The 22,941-nt window shown below is 40.2% G+C and overlaps 1 protein-coding gene across 1 annotated transcript; it reads left to right on the top strand.

The window, feature by feature from the left end:
- Positions 1-15,916: 15,916 nt before the first annotated feature.
- On the top strand, positions 15,917-22,364 carry LOC310649080 (vomeronasal type-2 receptor 26-like; the record flags this gene model as incomplete). Its single annotated transcript, XM_083377342.1, has 5 exons — positions 15,917-16,083; positions 17,365-17,656; positions 18,648-19,508; positions 20,228-20,441; positions 21,460-22,364. The coding sequence occupies 5 exons, from the start codon at positions 15,917-15,919 to the stop codon at positions 22,362-22,364; spliced, it is 2,439 nt and encodes an 812-aa protein (XP_083233468.1).
- Between the last annotated feature and the right edge of the window lie 577 nt (positions 22,365-22,941).

Here is a 22,941-nt window from a genome sequence, read left to right as displayed (position 1 = left end):
GGGAGTTCGACGTCCGGCACCCTGAAGGATGGGAGTCGCATTTGGGCCAGGTCGAGGGGTACCTCCTTGTGAATAAAATCACGGAGGACCGCCACAAGGCCGCCGCGCTCCTATGCCTGAGAGGGCCAGCGGTATACGATGTCGCCGTTGGCCTCTGCAGCCCGGACCCGGTCGCCACCATTCCGTATGCCGAACTCACAGACCGCCTCAGCAAACACTTCATGCCAAGGCGGTCAGAACTGTATTGGCGGCTCTATTTCGCCCGACGGAAGCAGCAGCCTGGTGAAACCTCCACCGCTTTCATCGCAACCGTCAGGCACGCCGCCCGCAAGTGCCATTTCCCCGACCTGGAGGACCGGATCCACGATCAAGTTATCGCCGGTCTCCAGAACGCACGTCTGCAGAGGAAGCTTGTGGCAAAGCCCACAATGGACCTCGCAGAGCTCACGCTGGAGATAATGGCGTTCGAAGACAGCCATCGCGACGAAACCGAGACGTTTGGCGAAAACTCAGGCAGCTCTGTCCATCAGGCCAGGGAGCTCGACCAAGGGCCGCCGGAGCCCGAATCCGGGGTCGATGCTATCCTCTCCCGCTTCAACCGGATGACCGCCGGCCGGGAAAGGAACCGCAACCAAGACCGACAAACGGGCCCCAACACGAAGAAACTGCAGACCAACGCCAGGGCGAAGTGTGCAAGCTGCGGCGGAAGCCATGCCAGAGCCACCTGCAGGTTTAGGAACACGAAGTGCCACGGCTGTGGCAAGACCGGCCACATCCGATCAGCTTGTCGCAGCCTAAACCGGGAGACCCTCCACGACCTTGACGAGATCCCCGCAGGTAGGACCGCCCCACCCCGCCCTCCCCAGGGGGTTGTAGGGTCCGTATGCTCCCTAACAAAAACTCTCGCTAACAACATCCCCAGAGCCAAGGTTAGAACGTGGGTCAAAATACAGGGAATCCCCTGTGAAATGGAGGTCGACTCAGGATCCTCCGTTTCCATCCTGTCAGGGGACACCCTCCAGAAAATAGCCAACAGAACAAATCACCGCATCCCCATCCAACCCTCCAGGGTCATGCTGGCAGATTTTCAAGGGGCGCAGATAGATTTAAAGGGACAGGCCGTCCTGAAAGTCGAATTTAAAAAATTCTCAGGCCACTTAACAGCCCAAATAACAAAGCAACCAAGAACTAGCTTAATAGGACTAGATTGGTTTGAGGCATTAGGCATTCGCCTCGAAGGGACAAACCACATCCAAACCAATTTTTTAGAAAATATCTGCAAAAAATTTGCGGATGTGTTTGACGGCTCACTGGGCAAATACAACGGCCCCCCCATCGACCTCAAGTTCAAACCGGAGGTCGGACCAATTAGAATTAAAGCCAGGAAAGTTCCCTTCGCCCTAAAACCAAAAATAGACAGGGAATTAGACCGCTTGCTCAAACTAGGAGTCCTAGAACCCACTGACAGCGGAACTTGGGAAACCCCCATAGTGACACCTGTCAAACCCAATGGTGAAGTGAGAATCTGCGCGGACTATAAAGCGACCCTCAACCGCGCACTCAATCCCCATGCATACCCAGTCCCATCAGTTAGAGATGTTCTCTCAGAAATAGGGTCTGGCTCCATTTTTGCCAAATTAGACTTGGCACATGCCTTCCTGCAACTCCCTGTAACCAGGGAAACCGCAGAAGCACAAACCATAGTGACGCATAGAGGGGCGTTCAAAGTGAACCGCCTCCAATTTGGCATCTCCGTGGCACCTGGAATATTCCAGGAAGTCATGGAACGAACTCTCAAAGGCATCCCTGGAGTCTGCCCGTATTTTGATGACGTCCTCATCGCGGGCGACTCCTCCCACTCCCTAGCAACCAGGCTGCACGAAGTCCTCTCAAGATTCCGCGCAGCTGGATTAAAATTAAAACGTGAGAAGTGCTCAATCGGAGTACCCTCCGCAGAGTTCCTGGGGTACAAAATAGACGGCAAAGGCATTCACCCCACCAATGCAAAAATACAAGCAATACAAGCCGCACCCCCCAAAAAAAATAAAACGGAGCTCCAGGCATTCCTAGGGCTCCTAAACTTTTACCATTCATTTTTGCCCGGAAAAGCCACAATAGCGGAACCTCTCCATAGACTCCTGGACAAAGGGGCTCCCTGGCAGTGGACCCCACTTCATAATGACAGCTTCAAACAGCTAAAAAAATTACTCTCCAGCGATACAACCATATCGCACTACAACGAAACCAAACCACTATGCATCGCCTGCGATGCTTCACCTTATGGCATCGGGGCAGTCCTCAGCCACTCCCTTAATGATGGCACACAAGCCCCAATCGCATACTACTCTAGGACACTTTCAAAAACCGAGCGCAACTACGCGCAAATAGATAAGGAAGCCCTGGCTATAGTAGCTGGAATTAAGAAATTCCACGATTACCTCTATGGCAGACCTTTTACAATCTATACAGATCACAAACCTCTCCTGGGCATATTCACATGGGACCGCCAAACCCCGCAAATTTTATCCCCGCGAATGCTTCGCTGGACGACATTCCTATCTGCTTACTCTTATCAACTAATCTACAAGCCTGGAAAGGAAATGTCCCACGCAGATGGCCTCAGCAGGCTCCCACTGCCTCAAATAGACCCTGACCCAGCCCCAGCCGGCCAAGTCCTTGCCATACAAGAACTCGCGGAATGCCCAGTAACAGCAAAAGACATCGCACACGCCACAACCAGGGATCCCACCCTCAGCAGGGTACTCTCATGGGTCACATCAGGATGGCAATCATCCTGCCCCTCTCCCCCCATCCAACCATATTTTGCAAAACGACACGAGCTTTCAACACATTTAGGCTGCATCCTCTGGGGGTGCAGAGTAATAATCCCTTCATGCCACAGGGCCAGGGTTCTCCAAACACTACATGAGGGCCACCCTGGCATTTCAAAAATGAAGGCCCTGGCACGCAGTTATGTCTGGTGGCCATCCTTAGACAGGGACATAGAGCAGCATGTAGCCGGCTGCTATCTCTGCCAGCAAACCAGACCCTCCCCTCCACACGCCCCAGTTCACAAATGGGAAACCACTTCCAATCCTTGGTCCCGCATCCACCTCGATTACGCAGGACCATTCCAGGGACAAACTTTTTTAATCATTGTAGATAGTTACTCTAAATGGCTGGAGGTTCTCCCGGTTTCAAGCACCACATCAGAGGCCACCATTCAAGCATTAAGGGGAGTTTTTGCCACCCACGGTCTTCCAGATGTCATAATCACTGACAACGGGCCTCAATTTACCTCCCGTGACTTCCAGATCTTCACGAGGAGGAACTGTATTAGACACGCAACATCGGCCCCGTTCCACCCGTCCAGTAATGGCCTCGCAGAGGTCATGGTGAAGACCACCAAGGACTCTCTGCGCAGAATGATCGTCGGAAACTGGCACCGTCGACTCGCCCGCTTCCTCCTCGCACACCACACCACTCCCGTGTCCACCACCGGAAAATCTCCAGCAGAACTAAGATGGGGTCGCCGACTGGTCACTCGACTTGACAGACTGCACCCAGACAGGCCAGCGGCGGAAAAAACAAACAACTTGCCACACAAAACATTCTCTAAGGGACAAAATGTCTGGGACCGAAATTATGGGGGAAGGGATAAATGGACCCAGGGGGTGGTTCTCGATCAAACCGGCCCCCTGTCATACACCATTAACATGGGCGGGGGACTCACATTTAGGAGGCACGCAGACCAGCTTCGCCCCCGGTCACCCCCCAACACCACCACGCCAGAAGTGGCGGCAGAAAATTTTGAACCCCCCAGCACCAACTACCCGGAAGAAATCCCGTGCCATACAGACCCTCCGCCCAATTCCCCCGTAGAGGCCCCCGAAACCATAGAAGTACCTGCACCCCGCAGATCCACTCGTCAGAAGAGGCCGCCAGCATACTTATCGGATTTCGAGTGGGCCGGACGTTCGCCGAACAGTTCCAACACCAGTTGAAAGTTTACTCCAAGTTATGTGTTCAGTTCAAGGGGGGGGGAAAGGGGTGCAATATATTCAAAACATAATGACAGCTGTCATAGGCCGCTTTTTACGCGGCCGCACTGACAGCTGTCAAAAGACTACGCATGCGCAACCGCCACGCGGCCTACAAGTACACGCGGCCGTTTGACAGCTGTCAAACGGCGCGCATGCGCATTGCAATTTGAGCTGTCAAAACCGCGGCAAGCCCTCAGCGGCCGCCGCAAGCTGTCAAAGTTGGCGCATGCGCAGTAGCGGCGGCGAGCTGTCAAAACGCCAGCCGCGCGCCAAAACCAGCTGACGGAATCCCCTGCCTGGCTAACTAGCTAGCGTTGTCGCTGGTGAGATTCTGCCCTAACAGCTGACCAATTGGCCCCCTGTTCTTGGCGGGAAAACGCGCCCAGCTGATTCGCTGTCCCGTTTAACAGCTGCCTATATAAGGCATGTTCTTCCCTGTTCTGTTGTCCGGGCTGACTAAATAAACCTGTTAACGAAGACGCGTCTCCCTTGTCCTTCCTGCCGATAATCCAGGATTTGTGATTGGTTTTGGGTTCTAGAGATTCTAGAGAGTGGTCACCATCTCCCCTTGATTTTGTTCCTTTTGGGGCTGGATAATAGTCTCTTTAGAATAGTTGCTAATGTCTATGTGTCTATTGAAGGCTGATTTGTCAATTCTCTAGTGTATCTTACTTTGCTTAGTCTAGGATGATCAGATTTTCACAACTGAAACTATAGTTAAATCTGTCTATATATTGTGAAATTAAAGAATGTTCATCCTTAACATTAGCATTAGTCCCCTGCCATAAACAGATCACTTCCTGTTGCCCCTAGAATTCTCAGCAGCTGTTTCTCATTTCAGCAAGGTGGAGCTATTAGATCAACCTGCCTTAGGCACCTGATGGATCTAATGTGCTTTAGATAAAACTTGGTTTTATTGCAAAAGTCCTGGCATGCAGTTAGGGTGATGTGCTCATTGTTGCTTGGGATGAGACTGAATTCAGAGACACTGGATAGAATTGTACCTGTGCTGATGAAGAGTGAAGTTGATTGACCACAGGTAAGAGCCAGTATTAGGACTTGTCTTATGGCAATAAGGGCAGCAAAGAGTACTTACTTCTCTACCCTTATTTCACCTATGGATAAACATCCAGTGGCCCTTGTTTGGATGATCAGGTCAGTCCTGGATAAAAGAGCCATGGCAACTGATACAGGGCCACTGTGAAGAATATTCTTAGCTTCTATCAAATAATGTCACTTGACATCACTTACAATTGGACTTTGGCTGGGCAGATCCTTTGAAAGTGACTGAGACATGTCTGAGCCTTGTTAATTGTGAAGTTTGAGCTGGCTGATCCTGAGGAAGTAGAGGAAGTTATTTGTGTTCTAGACCCATGCCCCTCCCATTTAGTTAACATTTCCCTTGAGGTGGCATGTGGATGGATGCAAGTCATGGTTGATGCCTCTTTGCAGGAGGAGATGATATCGCTTAACTTTGAAGAAGCCATTCTTGGCCTTGACTGAGTTAGATAAGGTGTTTTTTTCAGTCTCCAATCTTTCCTCTTTGAAAGGAAACTTATATTAAGGGGAAGAGACAGTCAATGGTGAGGAGGAAAATAGAAGAAGATGCCAAATGACAGTAAGGAGGAGAATATGCAGCTGGTGATCATGGCATACAGTTCTATATGATAGCCATGAAAAGATCATTGTTAGCCTTGCCTTTGCACTTTTCTGTCTCTTTTGGTAATTATTCCATGGCCTGATGATGGAATTGATGAATTAATCCTATTATTATATTAGGGGACATAACAATATCTTCCGAAATAATATTGCTATATATTTTGCCATCAATGTATATTTCTAGTAATTACTGTCATGTTCTTCCCTTGAGCTTCATCACTACCTAAGAAAAGTCACATTTAACAACAGTGCTGGAGAAAATATTTTCTTTGACCAAAATGGGAAGGTTGCATCTGGCTTTGATATTATCAATTGGGTAACCTTCCCAAATCAATCCTTTCTTAGGGTCAAATTTGGAAAAGTAAATCCATCTGCTCAACTAGAAAACCTTGTCTCTCTATCAACAGATAACATGGTCTGGCCCACCTTTTTTAACCAGGTAACTTTTATTCATTTTTAAAGTGATGGTTGACTACTTACTGTATGCTACAGCTGCATGCCAAGCTGCACAGATTAATGAAACAAGTACAGAAAAATCAATATTTTTGATAAAGGATTTTAAAGATTTTATATAAGCAGGTCAATGTATTCCTACTTCTAAGTTAATTAGCTCTAATCCTTCATATTGATCAGATGAATAAAGAGTTTTCCATTTACTTTACTCATTATGCTAGAAGGATATTTTAAGGTATAATACAAGCCTTGTAACTGGCATAAAATGTTTCATAATCCTAAACAAAAAAATGGAAAGAAAGAAAATATTCCTCAAAGATGGTGATTTCTAGAGTGTTAATGTTTAAATCCCAAATATGTTGCCCTTTACTTTATTAACAGTCACAACCTGTTTATCTGTGCAATGATTATTGCTCCATGGGCTGCAGCAAGATCAAAATAGAAGGAAAGCCATTTTGCTGTTACAAGTGCCTTCGTTGCCCAGAAGGGAAAATTGCAAATCAGACAGGTAAGAGATGCCATTCAAGAAGAATTGGGGTCCATTAACTCTGAAGATCATTAGGTTCAAAGTACTAGCCAGGTTTCTGACATTTATTTATTTGTTTGTTTATTTATTTATTTCAGTTTTTGTAGCTGCCCATCTTAGTCAATGACTCTGGGCCTCTTACAATTAAAAACATTACAATCAAAATACTAAAAATATTTTAAAACAATAAAAATATGTCTATATTTTATATATAGACATTGGGGCATTTATCTTTACAGATCCTGAGAATAGAGACTGTAACCACAACAACCATGGAATTGTCCTAGGCAAACATTACTCCAGCTCACAAAAGGAGAAATGACACCTGAACTAGTTTTTACCACAGAACCACTAGAATGTATTCTGAACTTTTCCAGGATTAGGATTAGGGTGATTGGAGTGTAAATCATGGCAGCGTGATATGTTGTTTTTGTCCTGCCCTCCTTCTCTCATTTTTTCTTATATATTCCCATTTTATCATTTCATATTAATTCTGTTTTCATGCTATAAGCCATCCAGGGTCATTAAAAACCAGACTAAGATACAGAGAGTAGGAATGGAATATGTGCACCTGGACAACACATTGCTTAAAAGGTAAAGGTAAAGGTTCCCCCGCACATGCGTGCTAGTCATTTCCAACTCTAGGGGCCAGTGCTCATCTCCATTTCAAAGCCGAAGAGCCAGTGCTTGTCCGAGGACATCTCCATGGTCATGTGGCCGGCATGACTAGACCCCAAAGGCGCACAGAACACTGTTACCTTCCCACCATAGTGGTCCCTATTTTTCTACTTGCATTTTTACGTGCTTTTGAGCTGCTAGGTTGGCAGAAGCTGGGACAAGTAACAGGCACTCACTCTGCTACATGGCATTCAGGATTCGACCCGCCAAACTGCCGACCTTCTGATCGACAAGCTCAGCATCCTAACCCACTGAGCCACCGCGTCCCTTACACATTGCTTACTAAGCACTAAAGATTTGTAACTATAAAAACTTAATAAAATATCTATAAATCAGACTATGATAAAGTAGAACAAAATGTATAAACAGTAAATGATAAGTGAAGGATATCAAATATCATTGATATAGTCAGATTCCCTTCCAGTCACCATAAGTCTTCCTACGAGTGCCATTGAGAGGGAGAATGGACCTAAAAATGTGTCCACCTTGGACATTTATGGATACATATCACTAGCAACATGAACATATACTTTGTCCTTAGGCCCTCCATCTAAGGAAGTCCAGGCCAGCTCTGAATTTGATAGCATATCCTTGAAGGTCAGGTGATTTAGCCCTTGTCAAATATACGTTAGCTTACTATGATTTCTTTCAATAGAAGAAAATATATGCAGCTCAGAATTGAATGATGGAGTCACTGGTGCTCTCTGAACTTGGTTGTTTGCTTGCAGATGTTCCATTATCTGATAGGTTACCATCAACAATGCTAGGGTGTGTGCTTTATGTGTGCTTTATGTACAGTACCTTGCCCTGCCTATGTTGGTGGAGTTCTGGTTTTCTCCTTAGTAGTTCCTTGTTTAAGGTGATGTTTTATGCTGACATGTTTGTCTACTATTAATTGCATATTATCTGGGTAAACGGGGCTTATTCTTGTCCTTTTGTTTCCTTCTTAGCTTTTTTATTGTCTCTTTTGAATGTTATGTCAGTGTAGTTTATCTCTATTGTCCTGACAGATAGGACTCCACAGAGAAAAGCAACAATATACTAAATAAAAATTGATAGATTTTGCTCTAATAATCTCTATTAATATCTTCTTGCATAGCGAGCATAGAATACATATTATTTTTTTTCAATTAAGGAGCACATTAACAAGAAGGGTATCCTTTTTTTTCTTCTCTCCTTTCTTCTTTTGCCCTCTCATTTTAAAAGAAGAAGGAAGAGTTGGAGGTATCCTTTTTATAGTGCTCTTTTGAGAATGCATATGCATTGGTTTCAGATTTGAACTAATTGCCATTTTCATGCCTCTTTTTTACACCAAAATAACAGAGAGAAGGAGATTATTGTAAACACTGTTCACACAGTGTAAGACTTGTTTCCCCTAAGCCAGTAATGTGAGATGTGATTTCAAATGTAATTGAATAGTATGAACTGAGTCAAGTCACAGTAATTCTCAAGGATCTGTTCTCAGATAGATTTCAAACTATCCTGCCTTCTAGCATTCCAGATAAATTGGATTTGAAATTCTCAGATTTTATGATAAATATCTGAAAATTCAAGGCACTGAAATATTGTATTTCTGAACATTTGGAAAGGTGAGCTAACCATAAATTCTTATCTGCTTAACAACTCTATTCCCTTTTCCAGGTTTAGATGACTGTTTCCCATGTCCTGAAAAATATTATTCTAACAAGAACCAGGATCAATGCATTAAAAAACTCAGAACTTTCTTGTCTTACAAAGAACCCTTGGGAATCACCTTGACCACTGTTGCTTTCCTCTTTTCTTTCATCTCAATTGTGGTGCTTGGGATCTTCATTAAACACAAGGACACTCCCATTGTCAAAGCCAACAACAGGAAGCTCACCTACATTCTTCTCATTGCCCTCCTCCTCTCTTTCCTTTGCAGTTTGCTCTTCATTGGGCAACCTGACCAAGCAAAATGTCTCACGCGACAAACTGCTTTTGGCGTCATCTTCTCTGTTGCCCTTTCTTGCATTTTGGGGAAAACAACCATAGTGGTTCTTGCTTTCATGGCCACCAAGCCAGGTTCCAAAACCAGAAAATGGGTTGGGAAAAGGCTGGCTTATACTATTCTCCTGTCTTGCTCCCTGGTACAAATCACAATTTGCAGTGTGTGGCTGGCAACGTCTCCCCCTTTCCCAGATTCTGACATCCACTTGATGACTGAAGAAATTGTCCTCGGATGTAATGAAGGTTCAGCCATCATGTTTTATACTGCCCTTGGTTTTCTGGGATTCTTGACTGCTATTAGCTTCATAGTGGCTTTCCTTGCTAGGAAGCTACCTGAGAGTTTTAATGAAGCCAAATTTATCACTTTCAGCATGCTGGTCTTTTGTAGTGTCTGGATGTCATTTGTTCCAACCTATCTGAGCACCAAGGGGAAATACATGGTAGCTGTAGAAATCTTCTCCATTTTGGCTTCTGCAGCTGGATTACTCAGCTTCATCTTTTTCCCCAAATGCTATATTATTGTTCTGAGGCCCGAATTAAACAAAAAGGAACAATTAGCCAAGAAACAAAAGTAAACATTTTTCCTGAGTTTTATAAAATGCTGCACTTGCCTCTTTATAGTGCCTATGAGACTAAAGATAGTCAATTCAAGCTGTTTTTTTTTAACTTTTTGAAATTTCTGCATTTTATTTCTATTCTGTCCCTCAGGCCAGTCCGAGGAGATGAAATAAATGCCTCTTCCTTTACTGTTTTCTCAGCTGCTGTCTAATTTTTTTTCCCTCAACAGGGCAGGCTGTCTTTCAGTTTGCTGTTTTAGTTTCATGCTTTGGCTTTGTTTATTCAGCCTCTTCTTTATAAGGAAGCAGAACTGCCCAACCTCCATCTTGACTTTATCCTCTTTCTTACCTTCTGCCTGATGCTGATGGGCAGCTACCGTTGATTGGCAGCTGGGGTGTCCTGACAATGGGGGTGGGCCAAGAAGAGAGGAAGGATGAAGGAGCACAGGTGCTTTTCATCTGTCAGATTGTCTATCTATACAGACTATTGTTTTAGTGTTGTTTTAGGGTTTAGCCTACTATTTGTATATCTTATTTAGTTAGTTTATTTACATGAACCAGCAAGAACTTTGAATATCTGTTTTTGATTTTTGATAATATCTGTTTTTGATAACAACCCACTACTTGATAAGGTAGAAAAATGTGGGTTAAACAGCATCATCACCAAGTGGATTTGTAACTAGCTGACAAACCACACACAGTGGGTAGTCCTTAATGGAACTGCATCTACGTGGAGGGAAGTATGGAGTGGGATATCCCAAGGCTCTGTCTTAGGTCCAGTACTCTTAAATATCTTCAATGATTTAGATAAAGGGATAAAAGGGGAACTCATCAAATTTGCAGATGGCACCAAGCTGGCAGGAATAGTCAATACTCCAAAAGACAGGCCCAAGTTACAGCTTGACAGAACATTGGGCCCTATCTAACAACATGAAATTCAATGGAGAACAAAGTAAGGTTCTACATTTAGGCAAGAAAAAAATCAAATGGATAAGTATTGAATAGAGGGTACCTGGCTCAATAGTAGTAACTGCAAGAGAGATCAATCACTTGAATATGAGCCAGCAGTGCAGTGTAGCTGCCAATGCAGTCCTAAGCTCCATTAACAGAGGGATAGAACCAAGATCATGTTGAAGTGTTAATATCACTTTATAATGCCTTGGTAAAACCACACTCTGAATATTGCACTGAATTTTTGTTGCCACAATATAAAACAATGTTGAGACTAGAAAAAGTGCAGAAAAAGCAACACAGATAATTAGGGGACTGGAGGAGAATACATATAAAGAAGCATTGCAGGATTTGGATATGTCTAGTTTAATAAAAAGATAGACTGGGGGTGACATGATAGCTGTTTTCCAATATCTAAGGAGCTGCCATAAAGAAGAGGAAGTCAACCTGTTCTCCAAAGCACCTGAAGGCAGGACAAGAAGCAATTGAGTGGAAACTAATCAAGGAGCAAAGCAATTTGGAATTAAGGAGAAATTTCCTGACAGAAGAATTAATCTTGCCTCCAGAAGCTGTGGTGCTCCAATACTGGAAGTTTTAAAGAAGAGATTGGACAACCATTTGTCTGAAATCGTATAGGGTTTCCTGCCTGAGCAGATGGTTGGACTAGAAAACCTCCAATATCTCTTCCAACTCTGTTATTCAGAACATTTCTCATCAAAATTTAGGAGGCTGATCTGGGAGAGCTTTTGGAGGAGGGTGATTCATATAATCAATCTGCAGATTTTCCATTATCTGCCACTGGTTTACTCATCCACTTTACTTTAACATGGGTTCTGTGTATGTCACAATATTGCAGGTTACATAGTACTTAAGGAAAAGAAATGATTGTTAGTGTTTCATCATGAAAATCACCAGGAATGGGATGGGAAATTGTTTTATACTGTCACATACTACACACACACACACACACACACACACACTGTTTGCCTTCATATCGCGCACGTCATTCCTCTTCCCACTTCCTTAGTGCCTGATATGCAGGGGGGAGGTCTATGTGCCGGTTGATAGAGGAGTGGTTTGAAAACCAAGCTTCCTTAAACAAGCAGCCACCTTTAGTGTTGTCACTGGCAATTGCCTCGGTCCCTGTTAGATTAAAGACATGGTTATGTGTGAATGTTGTTCTTGTCTTCAACCATTCACAGAGTGCCTCATTGTATCAAAATCAAGACTGCACCAACACACAACCACCCTGCAATGTCGAACACAGGGAAGAAGAGCAACAACCATTTAGAACCTCTGGTATGAGAACATGGGCAATTACTAGAGCTATGGTTTGATCTTTTAGCAATAAAAACTGTTTTAGTTTTTCTTATTCTATCCCAGTGTTCGCTTCGTTTGTTTATATATATATAAACAAATATGTTACAAATATCCCAAGTAAAACATAAATAATTTTTTGGGTTTAATCCAAGAATGGCTACACAGGTCTTAATTCATGAACATCAGAATAGAATAGAATAGAATAGAATAGAATAGAATAGAATAGAATAGAATAGAATAGAATAGAATAGAATAGAATAGAATAGAATAGAATAGAATAGAATAGAATAGAATAGAATAGAATAGAATAGAAATTAGGAATAGAATAGAATAGAATAGAATAGAATAGAATAGAATAGAATAGAATAGAATAGAATAGAATAGAATAGAATAGAATGGAATGGAATGGAGTGGAGTGGAGTGGAGTGGAGTGGAGTGGAGTGGAGTGGAGTGGAGTGGAGTGGAGTGGAGTGGAATGGAATGGAATGGAATGGAATGGAATGGAACTTGGAGGTCTTCTAGTCTAACCCCCTGCTTAGGCAGGAAACCCTATAACACAGGGGTGTCAAATTGCCAGCCCGCGGGCTGGATGCATCATCCAGAAGCCACAGCCAACAGATTCCACTGTTGGTGCTGTTGCACTGGCAGATAATATACAGCTTTGCTCTTGTTCAATGACTGGTCAGCGAACCTCTTCTCATTCCCAGGTATTTAAAGGGTGGAGAGCTGAACCTTGGTGTCATAACCTTTCAAATCTATATGCTTTCTGAACCATTTTTATTTGAAATCCCACCCTCGCATGAAAACCCTGGATTGCCATTGTAAGAAATTTCAATTTGTTACATATGTTAAATGAATTGCTCTTACTGTGAATAATCTGACTCTGTAGCTTGTCTGGTTGTTGACCATTACACAATGAATTTCTTGGGGGCTGCCACAAAGAAGACGGAGTCAACATATTCTCCAAAGCACTCAAAGCAGGACAAGAAGCAATAGATAGTAAATTATATCCACAGCATTCCTCTGGTCCACTAATTTTGTCACTTGGTCAAAGAATGCAATAAGGTTTGTCTGGCATGATCTGTTTTTGACAAACCCATGTTGGCTTTTAGTAATGGCTTTGATTGCCTCTAGGTGTTCGCTGATTTGTTGCTTGATTATCTTTTCCAGAATACATCTTGTAGTGATTTATAAAACTCTGCAGGTAATCCATGTAGACCAGGAGTCTTATCCTTTTTTTGCCTTTTTATAGCCTCTATAATCTCCATCACTGATATTTTTTTTCCTTTTAATATGTTTCAAATATTCTCCAGAATTTTTGGTAAGTCTGCTTTAAGTCATTATGCTTTTTCCTAAATATTGAAAATGTTATTTGGAAAAACCCCAATCCCAACCCTAATCCAAATCCCAACCCTAATCCTGACCCCACCTTATCCCTAACCCTATAAAAACTAATAAAATCTATATATATAAAAAGAAAAACAATGCTGGAAATGTAGGTTCCAAAATTTCTGCTTGCATTATCTGCAACAGCTCTGTGACCTAAAGACTACTTGACTTGAGTTGACTTTAATAATTTTCATTCGTCAAGATCCCTAATCTTACACTTAAATTTTCCCTTACCTTTCTGATATTCTTTCACCATCAGTCAGTCAGTCAATCAATAAATCAACCAATCCTTACAGAATTTCTTCTGGCAAATTAAATATGAGCAGATTTATTATTATTTAAAGTTTCCAAAATCACAGTGTCAGAATCCATTTTTATCACATTCATAAATGTATATTTAAAACATTATCCTCCCCCCATGGATTCTGCCATCTCCCGAGGAAGGAGGAGCGCATGTGGATTCAGCCTGCCTTAGGTTATTTCAAAGACCAAGGGAAACCTTTTGAACTGGGGGAATAAAAGGGAGGGTTAGAGAAAAAGGCATCTGGCCTGTGTTTCCACTTGAATCTGTAGAGGAAGAAGGCAATAACCATAAAGATTCGAAGTTCCTTTTTCCCATGAAAGGGATGACACGAAGTAAAATGATGGGGGGTTGACCAAATGGGGTTGAGGGAAGGGGGGTTGAACCAGGAACTCTTTATAAAGTTTCAATTTGTAAAACAATACCAAGTCCTGTCTTGTATTTCCACAACCAAGCATGTCCTAGTAAAAATTCCTTTTGGACTAGAACTGACTCCAAGAGTTTTTGTTTTCCTAAGACGTGGATTGGGGTGAGTCCTGACACACAGTCTATTTTCTCAGATGCCAGGTGGAAAAATGAACATCTGGACTATGAGATTGTGGAAGGCTTCTGAATGAACAAAGGAGCTACTTACTTCTGTGAAAGAAATTGTGGTGTATCCCCATCGGAAGAAACTATTTCTGGATCCTGCAGTCAGATAACTGCCAGCCAGTTTCTATCCTTCCCTTTTTGGGAAAACTTGTTGAGTTCATGATAGTGGCCTAAAGAAGCTGATTATGTAGACCTTGTTCAGTCAGTTGGCATCTCAGTAATCACACTGAGATAGCTTTGGTCATTCTTCTGGATACGTACATGAGGACTTGAATGGGAAATGTCCCATTCCTCTTCCTTTTGAAGCTACTGATACCATCAACCATGGTATTTCTTGGACCACTTCTGGAATGGGAAGGACATTTTAATGGTGGTTTTCTTCCTACTGTCATGCATTATTCTGGTCTGGTTTAGTGGGAGATAAGAGGTGGCCATTGATTTACTACAGGAAATGGTCCTCCCCCCATTCTTTTACATTTATGTGACCCCTGCATGAAATATAATCTAATATTTGAGGTGAAATACAATTAATAAGTTGATTATGGCAATTATATACCACCTCATATGCTCTAAGGGAAAAGCTGCCAGTGAAAGGGCCCTATACTGATGCCTGTAAGTGTCTGAATGGGGAGAACAGAAGCCAAGTAAGATGATATGCCATTATTGTGTTGAGATTCTCCATCAGTCCTTGTTGTATCACAGATAGCTATGCCTATGTGACTGGAATCAAGTCCCAATAAGATATAATGTGCCATTGAATTTCTTGATGATTTCTAGAAGGTTCTTTAGCATGACAGTAATTTTTAATTCATTTACAGCACAATTTTTAATAATTCTTTTTATTACTACCCTGCTTGTAGATGGTATTTTTATTTTTATTCATTTTATGTTGCTTGTACTTGCTTGTATTGGACTATACTTTATTGTAATTTATTTATTTTATTATAGATATTTATTTTTTATATTTTATAACTTTTGTTGGGTTTCTTCTTTTTCTATTTTGTACATTCTCGACACCTTTGCAACTATGGTGGAATGTCAAACAAAGAAATTAGCAATCTCTTGTGAATTAACATAAGACCATTTTGCTTTGAAAACCAACTAACTTTTTCCTGTTTTTACACAAAAGGTAAAAAAATCCTTTTTTTTCTCCCTTAAGCCCTCATTGCTCTTAGTAATTGCAGGATTGTGGACCTCTTGCCACCCTGCTGAAGAAGAACTGGTGTTTACTGAGATCAAAAACATGTTTACTGTTCATGCTTTCCTAAGACTTTAATTACTAATTGTTGACCTTTCCATTGTTATTAGCAATCCCCATATCAAAGTTTCAACTTCATCTCCTAGTGACAAAGGGGTTGTTGTGCACACCAGTGCAAGCAGTAATACTCTTAACATAAATTGTCTCACAGATGAAACATATTTCTTTGTGATGATGATATTTTCAGCCTGGGTCTTAGTGCTGTTGCCTGAAATGATGAACATGACGCCCAGTGCTACATGTAGGACGAGTGATCCTTTGCCTTTTGTTCACAAGCAATATCAGTCAGGAGACTTCATTGTTGTGGACATTCTCTCTCAGATCTACATCTTCTATGCTATGATAGACTTCAGAAAACATCCTTCTAAGGAACTCTTTGTGGACCTTGTGTGAGTTGTTTTTGTTTTTTTTTAACAAAGGGACACAGAGAAAGAAGGAGAGAGAACCTTCATGTTAACTTTCTTTAATTTGTTCTTTGATGAATAGCTCTTTTCTTATCTTTACAGTATCTCTTGTTCTTTGACCTATGATCTTACTTCCTTCCTTTCTTCCTTCCTTCCTTTCTTCCTTCCTTTCTTTCTTCCTTCCTTCCTTCATTCCCATGCATTACATTTTCAAGAAAAGAAATAATACTGATAAAAGACACATTTAAAGAATATAAAAGTGACAAGAGAGAAGCAATTCAAGCAGAGAAGAGTGGAATGGAGAATGCTCAAATTTTAAATAACCAGTAGTTCTAAAATATCAAAGGGTTAATATTTTTTAACAGAGCGAGTTTAGTGTAATGGTCAGATATGAAAAGTTGAGACCATGTTGTCTAGTTGCACATGTTGTCTATTTGCACGTGAAGACAGCTAGGTAATCTTGAGCCAATCTTCTTAGTTCAGCAAACAATGGCAAGCCACATCCAAAAATCATCCCATTAAATTTTATATCATTTGCAAATGATCACTATCTCTATGGAGATAGTTTGCCTAAGATATTTATAATGATTTATTTTGTGATAGTTTTGTGATACTAAAAAGTATTATTTGTAGGCTAGTAAATAAACAATACTGTAATACACTATTAGATGATAGATGATAGATTTATAGAAGAAGTTGATAGAGAGATAGATGATAGAGAGACAGACAGACAGACAGACAGAGAGATGATAGAGAGAGAGAGAGACAGACAGACAAAGATAGATAGATAGATAGATAGATAGATAGATAGATAGATAGATACTGTAGATAGATAGATAGATAGATAGATAGATAGATAGATAGATAGATAGATAGATAGATAGATAGATAGATAGATAGATAGATAGATGATAGATAGATAGATAGAGACAGACAGACAGACAGACAAAGAGAGAGAGAGATGATAGAGAGACAGACAGACAGACAGACAAAGAGAGAGAGAGATGATAGAGAGAGAGACAGACAGACAAAGATAGATAGATAGATAGATAGATAGATAGATAGATAGATAGATAGATAGATAGATAGATAGATAGATAGATACAGACAGACAGACAGACAGACAGTCAGTCAGACAGACAGACAGACAGACAGACAGACAGACAGACAGGTAAATGTGACTAAATATTAGGTTGAATTGCTATATACCATACATCACAGTTTCAACAGAGTATATTTTGACAGAATATATGATGCTTATTTTAGAGTCATGACTCCAATGTATCAACACATCCTAGCTTTAGAATTTGCCATCATGGAGATCAATAGAGATTTCTCTATTTTACCAAACCATACCTTGGGCTTCCACATTTATAATACATATTTTGATCCAAGTTGGACATACCGGGCGTCATTGGAACTCTTCTTCACAAACGACCAATTCATACCTAACTACAACTGTGATATTCAAAACAGACCAATAGCAGTCATTGGAGGTCCTACATCAGACATCTATCTAAACATGGCTAACATCCTTTCCCTGTTTAAGATGCCACAGGTATGGGTTTTTTTTTAGTGATACGGAGTGATAGGACATAAATATCCATTTTCTGCTTCTCTACAGAATTGTTCATGGGAGAAAAATGTTGTGATTGAGTCTACATTTCAAAAAATATAGGGTTCCGGAGGATGTGAGTGAATAGTCCAGTGGTTTGGTTATGCTATAAGTCTTGATTTTTTTTCTTTTGATGTTTCCAAGGGCTAGAGTATTAATGAAGTAGTATATGTTGTCCAGAAGTAAGATTTCCTTGATTATTTCAGAGAAAGAATTGCTAAATACATGACAGAGCATGGTTAGAATTGTCAAACTGGGGCTAGGAACACATGAGCTTCAAAGATTACACTGTTCAACCTTTACTTTAAACATGATTGTAATCATTTACAATTCTTTGTGAATACTTTGGAAAATATTCATTGGATTGGATTGAATTTTAGTATTCTCCAAAGTATTCTCCAAACTATTCACTATTCACAAAGGTTCACCCAATCTTGTGTTTAGAAGTATATTCTTAATAGGCCATTCAGTATTGATAAACTGCTAACATTTATCTTGGAAATGAGATGATTTAGTTTGTACTCTACAAAGAGAATCTTGTGCCTCAAGTTATGATATTGAAAATCCCTGAAGTGGTGATCATTGTATACTTTCTTTCCTATAGTAACATAACAGGATATGCCTCTTCTCTGTGAACTATGAATTGCCGTAACTGCTTGAAAAATCTAATGCAATGCTGAACCATGGACCTATTTTTTTTCTTGCATCTCAGCCTTGTTAGTGATGGCATAGCAATCTCCATATAGAGATGAACTTATTTTCTTAAGTCTTGAGAAAAGCTGAACCTTAGTTCACCTTCAGTACAAATGTAAAACATACATGGAATTGGATTTTAGTTTCTAATTTAGTAGCAAAGCAGGGAAAGACTATGATTACACACAATGCTAATTTTACTGATTTTTCCCCCTATTATTGTTTGTCTCTCTCTTTCTAGGTAATATATGGTTCTGCTCCTGAAATTCGCACAAAAGAACAAGCTGCTTTTTACCAACAGATGTTACCAAATATGGACGCTCAGTACAAGGGCATTTCTAAATTGCTGCTATATTTCACATGGACATGGGTTGGGATGCTGTTAGTAGATAATGACAGTGGTGAAATGTTTCGACACACATTGGTTCCCATGGCTACCCAGAGTGGTATCTGTTTTGATTTCATTGAAAGATTTCCAAAAACTGTTTATAGAAATAATATTGTAGAGTTAGTAGAAACAGGACATAAGATGTACAAAGTGGTTATGAGAAGTAATGCCACTGCAGTAGTAGTTCATGGTGAATTTGGGAACATGATAACTCTAAGATTTCTGTCCACTAGTTTGAAATATAATGATTTTCCACTATGGACAAAAGGTAAAGTCTGGATCATGACACTCCGGATGGGTTTCACATCAACTTCCTTTCAAAGATATGGTGACCTGAATTTTCTGCATGGTGCGTTATCATTTGCCATTCACTCAGAGAAGGTGTTGGGATTCCATCAATTTGTTCAATCAAGAAACCCTATCTTGGAAAAGGAACAGAGTTTTATCAAGATCTTCTGGGAAAATGCATTTGAATGTTCCTTCTCCACCTCTGTGGTAGAAGAGGAAGATGGGACCACTTGTACTGGAGAGGAGAAACTAAAGGATCTCCCTACATCTGTGTTTGAAATGGACATGACTGGCCACAGCTACAGTGTCTACAATGCCATCTATGTGGTGGCCCATGCTTTACATGACTTCTATTCATCTATAATGAAATACAGAGCAGGAAATCTTGAAACCAAGGGGAAACCTTTTAATCAACACCTGTGGAAGGTAAAAGTCCAAGGAGACAAGTCACAGAGAAGTCACTCTATCTTCTTTCTAGATTTCTGAAGAATCAATTCTTAAAATATAGATGAAATCCTGTAAACATATATTTATTTATTTATTACTTGACCAATCACAATCTATAAAATACAGCATACCCTTACTACATAAATGTGTAACACCACATAAATAGATACCCTATGAATTTTCTGAAATTCAAAAAGATTATCCAAATTCAATTACTTTGAAAGGTGTAGATGTTTTTTTTAAATTTCTGTACTAGACACATTAAAAATGTCCTCATCAATAGTATTTGAAAGAAAGTTTCTTAAATTATAAAGCTTTCTACAGCATCCATCCCCTCACACCGTCTTTTATATACTCATCATAATTTTTTATGTCTCTGATTTATTACATCTCTGTTATCATATTTTTCCAAATCCATTACAAATTATTATTTTATTCTGTTATAAACTAATGAATATTTAGATATATTGTTTCATTTTTATTATTTATTTTATTATTTTATTTTACTTTTATTTTTGTGCTATAAAGATTGTTAATTATGCTTAATGTTAAATATTTATTAATACTGTTATTGTTATTGCCTTTTCTGTTTAGCAATGTTCTAAAATAATTTCTTATCTAAATATCTTAAAGGGGAGAAAGAGTGTTGTTTTACATCCTAATAAGTATCTCTATTTGTCTTTTTTATTTTTTTTTAGCTGAACCACTTTATGAGAAAGATTTCATTCAACAATAGTGCTGGGCAAAACATTTGGTTCAACAAGAATGGAGAATTAGAGACTGGATTTGATATTATTAATTGGATCACATTTTCAAACTTATCTTTTAAAAAAGTCCGAGTCGGAAGCATACACTTCATGGATTCCCAAGAAAAAATGTTTACTACTGATGAGGATGATATTGTATGGCCAAGTAGGTTTAACCAGGTATGATCCTGTCACATTTTGGCTTGTGTTAAGACCTGATTTCCCTCCTTCTAAAGCTCTCTTAGAGCCAAAATATTCCACAGAAATGATCTTCGGAAACAGATCTCAACAAATACTTTCTCCCTAAAGTCTCTCCAGCCTGTCATCACTGGAGACATCTTGGATGTTTTTTAATATAGGAGGGTAAACGGGGAGAAATGAGTAAGCAGGAAAAACAGTTCACACATTGCCTGTAAAATGAATGAGAAAATTTTAACATTCACTAAGAGACCTATAGATGTTCACAAGGAAAAATGGGCCAAAGTAAACTTGATAAATCAATCCATGTGTCAAGTGGTCCATGTCCTGGTGACCAATTAGGTAATGTGGTTTATATTTATTTTCATGTTGAAAAAGCTGTTTGAACTTATATACCACAAATCACCCTTCACTGACTCATTTTATTATGTCAAACCTGAATATAGAATGGAAGGATGCTTCTAGAAACATTTCAAAATACTGAGATGAAAACTTTGCAAAGATAAAGATAAATAAAGATAAATAAATCTCTTCCACATTTACTTGTTCATGGACAGACAAAGCCATTTTCTCTGTGTAACGGAAAGTGCCATTCAGGCTACAGTAAGATCAAGATAGAAGGAAAACCATTTTGCTGCTATGACTGTCTTCACTGTCCAGAAGGGAAGATTTCTAACAGGGAGGGTAAGAGATCTTGTATATCTACCTCACTTAAAATAGAGATACTTGTGAAACAACTATCTCATGGAAAATTTAGTGAAATCTTTCACTTGGTAGATTAAACTACAAGGAATTGAATTATAAAATGTCCATTATTCTTAGCAGGTAGTACATTTCAGAGCAAAGATTTATGGGAAGACAAGTTGGTGGCAACTATCCTAATGTATATACTTTTCAAATGTTAAGTGGCAGTCCTTGTTTTGAAAATTGTACAATCAGTTTTTATTCCTTCACTGCAACTGAAACTTTAATATTTTCTTTCACAGACATGGATGAATGCTTTCTGTGTCCAGAAGATCAGTATCCCAATGAGAAGAACAATTTCTGTCTCCCCAAAGTTATAACATTCTTGAAGTACAAAGAAACTTTGGGTGTTGTTTTGGCCACTTCTGCTCTTTTCTTTTCTTTGGTCACAGTCGGAGTCCTTTGGATCTTTATTAAGCATCAGGACACTCCCATTGTCAAAGCCAACAACCGGAACCTCACATATGCTCTCCTTATTGCTCTCCTGTTATCATTTCTTTGTATTTTCCTATTCCTTGGAAAACCTCACAAGGTGACATGTCTCATTCATCAAACTGCATTTGGCATCATTTTCTCAGTAGCCATTTCTTGTGTTTTGGCCAAAACCATCATTGTGGTTCTAGCTTTCATGGCTACCAAGCCAGGATCCAAGATGACCAAATGGGTAGGGAAAAGACTTGGCACATTCATGGCATCTTGTTGCTCCTTTATTCAAATTAAGATTTGTGTCATATGGCTGATCATGTCTCCCCCATTTCCAGATGCTGATGTAAAGTCAATAGCAGAAGAAATCATCCTAGAGTGTAACAAAGGTTCTGCCTTCATGTTTTACTGTGTCTTGGGTTATATGGGCTTCCTTGCCATTGTCAGCTTCTCAGTGGCTTTCCTAGCAAGAAAATTGCCTGATGCTTTCAATGAAGCCAAGTTTATCACCTTCAGCATGTTGGTTTTCTGTAGTGTTTGGTTGTCCTTTGTTCCAGCATACCTGAGTTCAAAAGGAAAATATATGGTTGCTGTGGAAATCTTCTCCATTATAGCTTCCAGTGCTGGATTACTGCTTTGTATCTTTTCTCCCAAATGCTACATCATTGTGCTGAGGCCTGATCTGAACAACAAAGAATTTTTAAAAAACAAAACAACAGATTAATATAAAATGTGATGGCCTGGTAGAAAACAGAAACCATTTAGGTCACAATTCTATGTTGATATACTTGATACAAGTCCTGAACTGGTCTCTGCTACTTACTATTCATTAAAAAAGAAGATAATTTCTTCCAGTTAATGTATAATTAATATATTTAATTGGAATCAGGTTGTTGTGTCTGTAGATACTTGCAAACATGTAAATAGCAGGTTGCAAAGAAGGTTCTTTGAAGCGGGAGATTCTGGTGCAACTATTGGTTAAAGTTGTAAAGAAGCGGGAAAATAGCGATTGATGATTAGTTACAGTTTAAACAGTTCTAGTATAAAAGCCTGAAACATTTGACAGTTGTCAGTTGACTTATGTGTATTGAATAAACTCTTTTCATTGTGAACCACTCTGAGTCATTGTCTACCTGAACCAAACAACTGGCGACGAAGGTGGGATAGACGGCAGACCAGAGTAGGTTCGGCAGAACAGCTGCGCATAGGCGGCAAATTTGAAAGAAGTCACAGTCAATCACAAGCGGCCGCGGCGGAATCAACAATCCTCCGAATGGCGCAAATCGGGTCCTTGAAAGAAT

This window comes from Vipera ursinii (genome assembly GCF_947247035.1).
Source record: "Vipera ursinii genome assembly, chromosome: Z".
Lineage (NCBI taxonomy): Eukaryota > Metazoa > Chordata > Lepidosauria > Squamata > Viperidae > Vipera > Vipera ursinii.
This window is presented reverse-complemented; position numbering and strand designations above follow the sequence as displayed.